The 12,659-nt window shown below is 37.3% G+C and overlaps 1 protein-coding gene across 1 annotated transcript; it reads right to left on the bottom strand.

Annotated features, from left to right (window-relative positions):
- Window positions 1–3,159: 3,159 nt before the first annotated feature.
- Window positions 3,160–7,981, bottom strand: LOC119910790 (soluble scavenger receptor cysteine-rich domain-containing protein SSC5D-like). The gene is made up of 4 exons (XM_038729598.1): window positions 7,589–7,981; window positions 7,424–7,494; window positions 3,453–3,674; window positions 3,160–3,274 (listed from the first exon to the last, which is right to left on the bottom strand). Exons 2-4 carry the CDS (start codon window positions 7,483–7,485, stop codon window positions 3,160–3,162), a joined length of 399 nt encoding a protein of 132 aa, XP_038585526.1. The 5' UTR covers window positions 7,486–7,494; window positions 7,589–7,981.
- Window positions 7,982–12,659: the final 4,678 nt, after the last annotated feature.

Below are 12,659 nucleotides of genomic sequence, written 5' to 3'. Positions count from 1 at the left end.
GTTTAATTGATGCCACGTCACAGAGACATTTATCAGGTCGACTGTGTTCGCAAAACCTGCCCCACCCAGTGTTTGATCAGCAACAACAGACACATGAACAGTAACTCACCAGCTTCCTCCACATGTCCCTCTTTATATTAAATATAATATAATAAATATTTCAACCTGGCGTTTATTTAAACTGTGGCATAAATGTGTCTATTCTGACATGCTAACTTTGCACTCGCCTCCTTTGCTGTAGAGATTTAGATAAATTAGGATTCATGCTGCGCGAGCCTCCTACAGCTTTCCAAATAAAGACGATTTTTACATGAATCATTTCAAACGATTATCTCTGAGTCTGGCCGAAAGTAAACACAGAAAGTAGCCGGCTATAAATGCCATTCACTTCTTTCCTCACTTCCTTTCCTTCCTTCCTGGAGAATGGGAAACGAGGAGGGGAGGAAAGACGAAACACGAAAAAATGGGAGGATATATGTAAGAAAATATAATTTAACTCCTCACACTTTCCTGAAGAATTTGGACAATTTGGAGAAACAACAAAACTCAAGTAAAGTCAGAAATATTCACGTGTAAACACTGAGCTGTACAACACAAGGCTTTACAACCTTGTAAGGAATACTTGAAGGATATAAGATAAACACTTTCAGAAGAGAAAAGCAGGCAGTATAGTGCGGTAAAGCTGTATTACTCAGCAGTGGCCACATATTTAATGAGTGAGGCAACTGTTCATGCCGTCATCCGATGACTAAATAGGTAACTTAATGGATCAAGAGATGAGATAATTATCAGAGCAGCATGTCACAAAACAAAAATGAAAACCAAACGGCTTTTACAAGTTCAGACGAGTCTTGACAAACGGCTCGGTCGGTCACAATCAGGTGGAGATTTGTGGGAAGAAAAGAGTCTTACACCTGCACGAACCAACATGTCAGGGGCGCTCACTTTCAGTTTTACTTCCAAATAAAATGATTTCATCTGGATAAAATGCTGATTTGTTTCCAACCTGTCTGATCGTCTGACTGCTCGTGTTTCTTCCTCTTTTTAGCGACATCACCGTGTTTCCAGAACTCGGCAATTATCAGGAATGAGTCCTAAGGCTGGACCATATGGCCAAAAATGTTATCACGATAAAAAGTTTCATATCTTTCGATATCGATAACTATCACGGTAAGTATTAAATTGTTACTTCTTTCAAGTTTAAAGGCTGATTTTTGCTCCTGAATGAAAGTTGAAGAAACCTGATGGTTAATTCACAAATCTGAGGCAGAACATTCAAAACAATTGTAAAATTAATTGTAAAATTAAGTAAAAGCTTTTCTTTTTTTTTTCAGCCCTTTTTCCTCAACAAAATAAACATCTTAATAAAACAATTAAGTCCTAATTTGTGTGTGATTCGAGTGAATAAAATCAAACATTTATTGAATATTTATTGAACATTTGTTATATTGTTATTGAAAATTATTTTCATTGTTTTATTGTCCAAATGAGTACAATGTTAAAAGGCATCACATTGCTTGAACTGCAATCCTTTTTCACATCATCTTACAGCATCTCTAACCGTCAACTTTCTGAAAACTGACAATCCAAACAATCACGCCCACTTTAAGCTGCAAAATACCTTTTTTAACACCAGATGATAACTCTGCTTTTCCTACCATGACAAGTCAAGGTTAAAAACTTGAACTTCTCTCTGCAGCTATCTTTGTTCACGCTAGGGATTTCACAAGAACCAATACTCCGGTACCAAGTAGAAAATTCTGAAAACATGTTGGTTCGACTCGGCAAATAGAAAAGAGTATGGAAACCAGAATTAAGTGAGTTTCGCGGCTGTTACCTTCAACACAGTTGGAGAGCTAATTTAGGCAGATGTTTCACATTTTGATCACCGGAAAATCACCCAAGATGACGATGCAGTTTGCAGCACTAAGAACTGAATGTCTGTCCGACTCGGTTGTTAGTGTAGACGGAGTTAGGAACCATCTCGAAAGAGCAATACGATCCATTTCAATCATCAATAACTGTTTTGTTTTTCTATATAAAAATGTCAGATAACTGCCAATACAGATAGTGACCACCCTTAAAACATTTTACACCTGTGCGATGGGGACGTGATGGAGCAGTGGATAAAACACATGCCTTTGGTGTGAGAGACCCGGGTTCGAATCCACTGTGAGACACCAATGTCTCTGAGCAAGACACCTAACCCCTCGTTGCTCCAGAGGCGTGCGACCTCTGACACATATTGTAAGTTGCTTTGGATAAAAGCGTCAGCTAAATGGGTAAAGGAGAAATTAGTTTAATGATTAAATTTGCACTGTGCAAGGTTATAATTTGAATACCTGAATTGCTCATTTATAAATATATTGACATCAAATCTTATCTGTGCTGGACATCCTCTCACCACTTTCACAGCTGTTGTATGTATGATGAAGTGCATGATGGGATTTATTGTTATTTACGAGAATCGTGGAGTTTTACTGTTATCAGTATCGACTACTAAATTTCTGGTATCGTGACGTGCTTCACACAACTACTTCCGTCACTTTGTTCGATGTGTTTGTGCTGCATCTATAACAGCGAAAATCTCGCCCCGCCTTCAAACGTGGCCAGTTTAAACACTTTTTCCTTTAAAAAGATTGTCGCACGACACGTCATATAAAAATACCAAAAAAGTCAAAACTTCACTCATCCATGTTTTCTCAAAATCTGAACTTTGGGATCGGATCAGAAACACTGATCAGAAACCAGCATGTTAGAAAGTAGGGTTTCCCTTACATGTAGGTTTTTAACCCAGTGCAAGAGACTTAAACCAGTATGATGCAGGGCAGCAGACTGGGAACAGAGAAGAGAGGTGTTGGCCTCTTTCTGTATGCAGCAGGCAGAGCGAGCTCTTCTGCAGAGCAGGCCTCCATAACAAAAGCTCAGAGAGAGAGAGAGAGACACTGGGAGTCACCTCCCTCTGCTTCTGTCTCTCTTTATCTTCTCCTCTTTTTCTTTCCTTGCATCATTCTGCTAGCATTAGCATCAGCTGGCTGATTAAATCAACATACCATGAAGGATTAGGCTTAACACACACACTAATTATTTCATAAGTACAAAACAAGGGCAGCAGAGAGCAGGTTCAGCAGTACGTACCACATCTCTTCTTCTTCTCCTTTAGTCCATCTCGTTCCCTTCTTCTTCTCTTCCTGAGTGTCGGATGTTGGAGGATGCAGAGAGAGAGGGAGAGAGAGGGAGGGAGGGAGGTGCCTTTGATGTTGTGGCAATCCCACTGCAGAGAGAGAAAGAGAGGGAGGGAGAGAGGTGATGCTAACAGAGAGGAAGCTAATGCTAAACTAGCCACCAGCTCAGTATGGGACGGTGGGACGGACGGATGGGAGGGATGAGGATGATGATGCGGCACCTTTTCAGTATGGAAACAAGAGGGAGAGAGCGGGGTGCCCTGTTACCTTGGAAACTGAGATGAGGTGATGGAGAAGGTGGAGCCGAGCTCTGATTGGCTGGCAGGGTGTGGCGCTCCCCTTTCCTGAGGGAGGAGGGAGGAGGAGGAGGGGGATGACAGAGCAAAGGCTGGTGATGTGAGAAGCAGCTGCTCTTTCTTTTTCTGTGCCGGAGGAGGAGAGGCTGCACATGGCGTACAGGAAGCCGTGGACGCCCCCAGCTGGTGACTCCTGGAAGTGCAGAGGAAGAACAATGTACTGCGTTCCTAATACATTTATCAATACACACTTCACCTTTACTTTTCCAATAATGTTCTAGTAAAGAATTTATACGCGATATTAAGTGAATCATTCCCCTAAATAATTTTTAAAAAATTAAAAATTTCTAAGCCAAACCTGACGCGATGACTTTTTGTTGTTTGTTTTCTGTGAATGTATTTTGTTTATATGGCTCCCCACGATGCTTTATAAGACTAAAACTACGTATTATTATTTATTATTTGCACCATTATATCATAGGATATCTTACAATTCACCAAATGTGTTTACCTCACTATCGAACCTGGATTTACTGCTGTTTTTGTATATAGCAATGTTGCACTATTTTTATATCATACAGAAAGTTTCTCTATGCTGTTTGGTTTTAAGTACTTTGTTTTTACGCCTTGGGTTGGTTAGTGAGGAACGCCATTTTCGATTCCTCTGTACGTCTGATACACAATTGACAATAAAGCTGACTTTGACTTTGATATCAGGCTCAGTGAAATATCAGTTTAATCCAAATGTTGAAGGTAACACATTTAATTGCATCACGAGCAAAATTCAAAACACTTCCAGAATAAAATTTAATTTTATGCGAAATTCAAATTAAAAACATGATAAGTAGATATTAAAGATAATATAATTCAATTAAACTAATAATCTACTGACGGCCACAGTTAATTCAGTAGTCCAGCAAGGAAACAAAAAAAATAAATATGTGGACATATGAATAAAGTAACTCATATACTTTGAGCTCAACCAAATATATTTTATAAGGGCTAATATAAAACATTATAAGACTCTCTAAGATGCTCTAAGAGTGCAAGTGCTTAACATTTATAACTATTAAATACTTATTTAGTAATCTAAATGACTAATTTGGTAGTAATTATAGGGAAAGTGGAGACAGTGTTCAATTTGTACATTTCCAATTAACTCCTCCATTGTTGAGTTTTAAATCATCTGTCAAATCATTCCCATTCTTTACATTACTAAACAAAACATCACGTTTTTCTCAATATAAATTAAATGATAATTGTGGTGGAAATGTATATTTCCTTATGGAGAAATTAGTGCTGGGCAATAAAACAATAATGATAATTATCTTGAACCAAGTCCAGTTGCCCTTGATTTTAACCTTCGTTGGATAATGATAATTATCGCAAAATAATTTTCCTCAATAACAATATAATGTTCAATATATCGTCAATAAATATTTGCTTTAATTAATTTAATCACAAATTAGCACCTAATTTTCCTATTAAAATATTTATTTTGTTGAAAAAGATAATAGTTTTAAATGTTCTAACTCAGATTTGTGAAGTGATCCACTGTTTGGTATCAAGTATTGTCACATTCTGACCATAAAGAAAAGTTTAACCACATAATGGTTTCTATAGTTTTCAGCCTTTAAACTTGAAAGAAATAATGATTTGACATTTATTGTGATAACTATCGATATCGAATGATATGAAATGTTTATATCTTCATAACATTTTTGGCCAAATGAACAAACAAAAGAGTTACAATTACACACTTGTTTTTGGTGTATAAAATGAGAAATGGTCGAAAGAGTACAAAACAATTTAGCTGGGTCAGAGTTCTGTCTCTTCCACACTGGGCAGCATAGATCATCTGGCCCCGAAGGAAAGGAGTGCTTAACCATTTGAAGGCAGTGGCACATATGCTTCATCTAGAGAGGAGCTTTCTCAACCTTGAAGGAGAACAATCTGTCTGCAAACTGCAGAGACTGAGAAAACAAGGCCACCTCTATCCCCTCTGACCGAAACACCAGCCTGCACAGTATCAAAATACCACAGGAGTATAAGTACGCAATTGTAGGTATATATATATATATATATATATACATAAACACTCAATTGACAGCATGCATATAAGCAATATCAATTAAAAAGGTTCTGCCATCAAATCTATATTGATTTAGTGTTTCCACAAGATAACACATTAGGCAGTTTTCCTTTTGTCAAAACTTAAAGCTCCTTAAATTCTGGTGTTTAATATTATGTGTATTCATGACTAAATAAGCAACAATAAAATGTATACGTTCCTGTGTGTACTATATATACACCTTATACCTGAACATGTTTTTTTTTTATATCAAACTAAACCACAGCGCCATCTGCTGGGAAATTACAGAAAACTTTATAAAACAGAGACGACATAAAGCAACTGTGAAATATTCTCTGTCCAGTTGACACTATATGGACAAAAGTACTGGGACACCTACACATTACTTTAACATCCTATTATAAATCTATAGCCATCCCCCCTTTGCAGCTATAACAGCTTCCACTCCTCTGGGAAGGCTTTCTACAGGCTGTTTAGAGTGTGTCTGTGAGAATTTCTGCCCATTCATCCAGAAGAGCATTTGTGAGGTCAGACACTGATGTTGGACATGACGGCCTGGCTCGCAGTCTCCGTTGTAGTTCATCCCAACGGTGCTGTATAGGGTCGAGGTCAGGGCTCTGTGCGGGCCAGTCAAGTTCTTCCACACCAAACTGGGTTAAAACATTTCTTTATGGAGCTGGTTTTGTGCACGGGGGGCATTGTCATGTCATAGGAGAACAAAAGGCCAACTGTTAGAAGAACTGTTGGCTAAAATATTGTAGCATCAAGATTTATCTTAAGACCACACCATGAAAAAACAACAGGGGTGTCCCGGTACCTTTGTCCATATAGTGTATTACATATCATTAGCAGCGCAGTGGCCGATGGATCTTTTCCCCCATGAGCACAGGTGATCACATGAATGATGGCCAGGTGTAAGCAGGGCCACTGAACAGACACACCTGAGTGGGATTCAGCCTAATGAGTTTCACCTGCCACTGACAACAAGCAAAAAATATACTCAGTGTGACAGGTTATGTTCCAGCTGTTTCAAGAATCATCACATATAAAACACACAATTAAATTCCTGACAGATAAATCGATTAGTGTGTTGAAAAATAGTAGAAACCGACTAGGGATAATTTAATTGAACACTAGTTGGTTGATTTGACTGTCTAGCTGAATCAGACTAGTAGTAGCACAGCTTTGGGAGTTCATTTAGCTCATTTTTACATTAAATGTAGTTATTCTACAAAACTCTTTTTTAAAAAAAATATTATATAGCTACTGGAACATGTGATTTTCAAAGAGAAAAGGTAAAAAGTCGAAAGCATCAAGAAAACCATTAGGCTAACCTTAGCTAACAATTAGCCATTAGCTAACGTTAGCCTGTGTGAATAATGCTGACATTAGTAAATTACTTATGTTAAAAGGTTATTAATAACCTTCTTAACGTTTGAGATATTTTTATAAGAGGAATATAATTTATTTCCTTTCTTTTTTCATCTTGGAAGACGAGAAAAGTCAAAACCAGAAAACAAGTTCATGCTAATGCTAATGTTAGCTACCGAAATTCGTTAGCTATCGAAAAACGTTTAAAATTGTTTAAATATACCTGTGGTCATTATTACTGGAGAAAAACGTAGCAATATAATTAAAACATTACCGATTTTCTCTTTTCATCTTGAAGTCAAGACAAGAAACAACAAACCACAAAATAATTTCTAAAAAACAATTAAGTTAGTTAAGGTTAACACATCATTAACGTTACCTTGTAGAAAGTCAGTAGAAAACTTTTTGGTTAGTCTAACATCTTATAAAGAAAATGGTTATTGCTTTATGTGAAGTTTGGGTATTTAAAAATTGCCTACCTGAGGTTTTTATGGGCCTTTTCAACCCTTCCGTCCTCAATTCCACAGCCCAGCAGGTTCATGTCCAACACCTGAAGCCAAACTACGGTCATAAAAGTGCCTTTTCCTGGTTTACCAAATATACTAACCACGAAGATTATGACATAAGGTTTTAAAAGTATTTACCAAAATCTAATAGTTCCCCTGATAAAATCGGCGTCCATAACCCCCTCCTATCATTAAAGTTTAATACCCGTTGACTGTTTCTCCCAGTAAGTGGACCAGGAGGACTCTTGAAGAGTGTGAAGAGAAGGAAGCTGTCCAGGAGCAAAGAACACACATGTAATATTTTAAGAGCTAACGTTACAGATACATTTGCAGAAACTCTAAACGTTCATAAATTATATACTTCGAATCATTTACCACCATTGATGAAGCCCACAAAGAATATTACAGCGTTTATAAGCATTATTTGGGATGCATGCAATTCTCGGTAGGCAGGCAAAACTCGGCATAACATCGGGCGACGCCAAAATGTGTGACCCATCAGATTCTGTGACCCAAATGGGAAGTTAAGCGCCAGAGGCTTTGTTGACGATGTGAAGCGGCTGCAGTTTGGTTGGGTTTAGGCACCGAAAGTACTTGGTTGGGTTTAGGCACCGAAAGTATTTCGTTGTGGTTAGGAAAACATCGTCGTTTTGGGTGTAGTCACAGAATCTGATAGGTCACAGATTTTGGTGTTACACCGGGAAAGGCAGGGGATATTTTTCTCACACTTTCTACCACACTGTTAGTTAGCTGTGACTGAATATCGCTGTCCAATCGGCGTCAAGTCGTGTTCCGGGGAGTCCCGCCTCTTTTGGTAAATCTTCTGCCACCTGAAAACGGCTGGGGAAAAAAAGCTATCCTCCAGCTTGTTGCGCCGAAGCCGAATTTTATGCTCACGTTAAATGCGATTGTTATTAAGCCATGTTTTATGTGTGTTGGTGGAGTCAATTTAAAGTTAGCTGCACTCAACCAGTAACAATTATTTGATGTGTTTTTTTTTCTTTTATTGCCAGAAACCAAAGAAGAAAGTTGAGGTCAGGTTAGCATGATGTGGTCACCACTTGCATCTCAGGAGGGTAAAAAGAAGAAGAAGAAGGAAAGCAACACAGAAAATAAACCAAAAACAATAAAATATACTTGTTATATTTCCCCTTACACGCCTTGAACAACACATAGCTCGTTGTTCCTGTGTGATTATAGAGTACAGGAGAACAGTCCTAATAATACTGTGTAACTACAGGATAACAAGTGGATCTTTTTTACCACTCTCTGCTTAACTTATTAGTCTTATGTAATCTGTGTACCTTAAAGAATGAAAAGAAATTCTGTGCTCCTCTGTACCCCATTAAACATTTAAAGATTAGCTATGTTTGATCCACCTGTGTGACATTATTTCATAACTGTAGCCTATAACTTGAGAGGGGTCCCTTAGCTGCAACGCAAGATTAACTGTAAATAATTTTATTCATTGCACATCATCAGCCCAGTGCCACTGCGCTTTATTCTGGATTTAATGTTCCTAAATAAAAGGTTTGTCACAGATGATTGTGTGAGTCATTCTTTTTATCATTATTGTTAAAGTAGTTTCCTTTACATCTAAAGGTCTAAAGATCTGTTGATGTTAACTGTGGACTGTTCATTCATTGTAGACATTGACAATGAACTTCAGGATGTAGCTGTTCACAAATACTGTACAGTATGTAGCCTAAGGAACAATCCTTGTCTTATAGCAGACTTAGACCATCGAACTGGTCACCTTAGACATCATCGCAACAATTGCCTCCCCTGAGAGATTTGGCAGGAGCCGCCACTGAGTTCTTTACAACTAGGCAACATGGATACGCGTGCCCACACGGAGTGGAAGTTGGAAATGCAAGACCCGATGGATGAGGTAATTGTAGGTTTTTTGCATTTTGATTTTTAGATTCCTGGACGAATAGGCTGTGATCAAAGATAGTGAGAGCAGCTGATGTTGGGGAGTACTGAAACATTGCTGAATTGCTAAATTACTATTGATGCAGTCAAAAATTCTCCAACCTCTTTGAAACCAGAAGCTTTGGCTTTTCAGCCAGTGGTTAACAAACTTGGGCCTATTCAGATCCTTTAAAAAATAATAAAAGTACTAATACCTATCTGTATAAATACTCCGCATTGGAAAAGTTAAATAAAAGTATGTAAGTAGCCTATAAGCAGGAAAATGTAGTAGTAGCCTATTAAAAATAAAAATAGCCTACTCAAAGCAGAAAGAAAAATATCCCCTATGACTGTTATACTATTATATTATATCATTCGATTATTATTCCTTGTGCTTAAATGAGGGTATTTTGTATCAAACTGCAATTAATAGTTATTTTAATTAAGAATTAATCAGCTTTAATAAATTGTGAAAATAGTGAGAAATGTTGTCACAGTTACCCAGAGCCCTAAGTGACACCTTCACAATGCTTATTTTGTCAGTTCAAACCTCAAAACTATTAAAAATACATTAAAACAATAAAAAATAAAAGCAGCAAATGTTCATGTTTGTGAAGTTGGAACCATGAATTGTTTTTACATGAAAAATGACTAATACCAAAACAGTTTCCAATTAAATTTATGTCAATTAGCCTATGTTCTACTAGCTGGACATGCATAAGTAATTTAATTTATATCACAATATCCTAATTTTTTTAACCCTTCATACGTTTTGTGTGTAAAAAGCTTATTTTTAAAGTAACTAGTAACTGAAGCTGTCAGATAAAGTAAAAAGTACAATATTTTCCCTAACACTCAAGTTTAGTACAAATGCCTTGTGTACTTAAGTACAGTACTACTTTGTTGCTGTCCACCACTGGGCTTGGCTTTGGCTACCTGAAAAAAGGACTAGAGATGTTTTTCCACATCTTGGCTCTGGACGGAAAGCTGTCATCCATCATGATGGTGAAAATGGCTGGCCTTGAGACCCCAACCCCTGTCATCATCCCCCGGCATTAAAATGTGCAACAAACAATTACAGCACAAAACACCGTTCATAAGCTGAAATGTCACACACACAGCTCGGGATACAAACGTAGGGCAAGTTCTGCAATCCTAGGCCTATGTGTACAATATACACTGAGCACTGCAGTTCAGTGGGCTCGTTTGGGGCCAAATTTCTTTTTATTTGTGATAAATTTGTATTTTTGAAATGTATGTAGTCTTTTATCTGATTTACCTATTGTTATAATTTCTATTTGTTCGGGTCAATTACCAACTATAGGTAAAAATGAACTGCTAGTAAAAACTTGAGGGAATTGTCTGGGGCCATGGGGCCGCTGCTGCAAATATTTGAGTGGCTCCTCCTCTAACACGTGTTATCTCACTCCAAATTTTTGATTTGAAAACTTGAGAGCACTGGTACATCTGAACCTTCACTTTTGAAGCGTTTGTGGTGTGCAGCGTAGCATTTGGTCACTAGATGGCACACTTAACCTTCTCAATAACTATTGTTTGAATCAGCAGAGGTCAGATATTCATACTACTATGTAATTCATCTTAAAAGGAGCCACACATAAACACCAAATACACCAAACTGTGAATTATCTCCTGTTACTACCACTAACGCTGGAAAGTAAGTACAAATACTCACTTACAACTTTGAGGCACTTACACTTGGAGTACTTAAATTTAATACTACTTTATACTTACACTCCACTAAATTTCATGAGTAAATATTGTACTTTTTGTTTTACAGATCAACAATATGCATTTAAAACATAAAAAAGTCTAAATTAAAAGCACTCGTTCTGCAGTAAAATGTCTCCTGCGTTTTTTTTAACAACTTTATATACAGTTAGCTAGTTTAGTCCAGTGGTTCCCAATCTAGGGGTCAGAGAAGAAGAAAAAATAATGTTCTGATACACAAATCTTATTGTTTTAGGAGAAAACTTTTCTTTTCTTTTTGTGTGAAAGATTGGACAGTTTAATTTACATGTAACCATCTGAGAAGTTTAGAAGGGAAATTTACTGCTAACAACATCTGAAATACAACAGAAGGCCCCTGCTTCATCATGAGGGGCCCAAACATAAAAAGGTTTGAAACCACTGGTTTAACCTTTAACTTGATGCACTTATAAAATAAAACATACACTGTATATGTTTTATTTATATAGCACATTTAAAAACAACACTAGTTGACCAAAGTGCTTTCCACAATGACAACAGTAGAAAAAGTAAAAAATAAAATAAATGTCACTACTCAACTCTGTTTGAATAAAGATAGGTCTTTAGCAAGGAGTTGAAAGTGTCAGGAGTTTGGGCATCATGTTTTTTATTTCTATCTGAAAGTAACCAGTAACTGTTGCTGTTGCATACATGTAGTGGAGTAAAAATGTAACTGGATATAAGTACAAGGTAAGTACTTGCAACACTTTTCCCCAAAGAACAGACCTTGAGTAAATGTAAGAAGTTTCCCGAGTACTTTTAGAATGCAAGGCTTTTACTTTTACGAGTATTTTTTTTATTATAGTGGGGTATTGCATTTTCTTTAAATACAATAGTTGTTATCACTTGTAAAGTATCCATTTTAAAAGATCAATATTTCACGCAATACTTTCACAACTGACTGCTAGTACTGCAACTTCTACTAACAGTACTACTGTGTACAGTACTGAGATAGCCCCTCACATTTTTGTAAACATTTGATTAAATCTTTTCATGTGACAACACTGAAGAAATGACACTTTGCTACAATGTAAAGTAGTGAGTGTACAGCTTGTGTAAATTTGCTGTCCCCTCAAAATAACACATCACACAAAGTGAAAATGTCCAAATCGGGCCCATTTAGCCATTTTCCCTTAAGCCCCAGATATACTTGCTTTTAATTACGTGTTTGTGTACGAAAGATGGCTGCCACGCGAATCCTGCGTTCCTTTGGAGCGAAGGTTCTGCACGTCCCTTGAAATTAATGATACGCGTCTGCGAGATACAATTCAAATAGGAAAGTTTTGCGTGTCTGTAAACAACTATGTCTCTTCATTCTGTCCAGTTAAATATGGTGTGCCTCAGGGGTCGGTCTTAGGACCCATTTTGTTTTCCTTGTATCTGCTTCCCCTTGGACATATTATCCATAAACATGGCATTTCTTTTCATATTTATGCTGATGACACACAAATATACTTGCCCGTCAGATCCACAGACCCTGGAATGCTGAGTTCACTTAACAACTGCCTTTGTGAAGTTAAAAAATGGA

The sequence above is a fragment of the Micropterus salmoides genome, unplaced genomic scaffold (assembly GCF_014851395.1).
Source record: "Micropterus salmoides isolate LMB-PRFRI ecotype aquatic unplaced genomic scaffold, ASM1485139v1 Ms_hic_scaffold_19, whole genome shotgun sequence".
NCBI classification, from domain to species: Eukaryota; Metazoa; Chordata; class Actinopteri; order Centrarchiformes; family Centrarchidae; genus Micropterus; species Micropterus salmoides.
The sequence above is the reverse complement of the archived record's forward strand: the minus strand, read 5'-3'. Positions and strand labels throughout refer to the sequence as shown.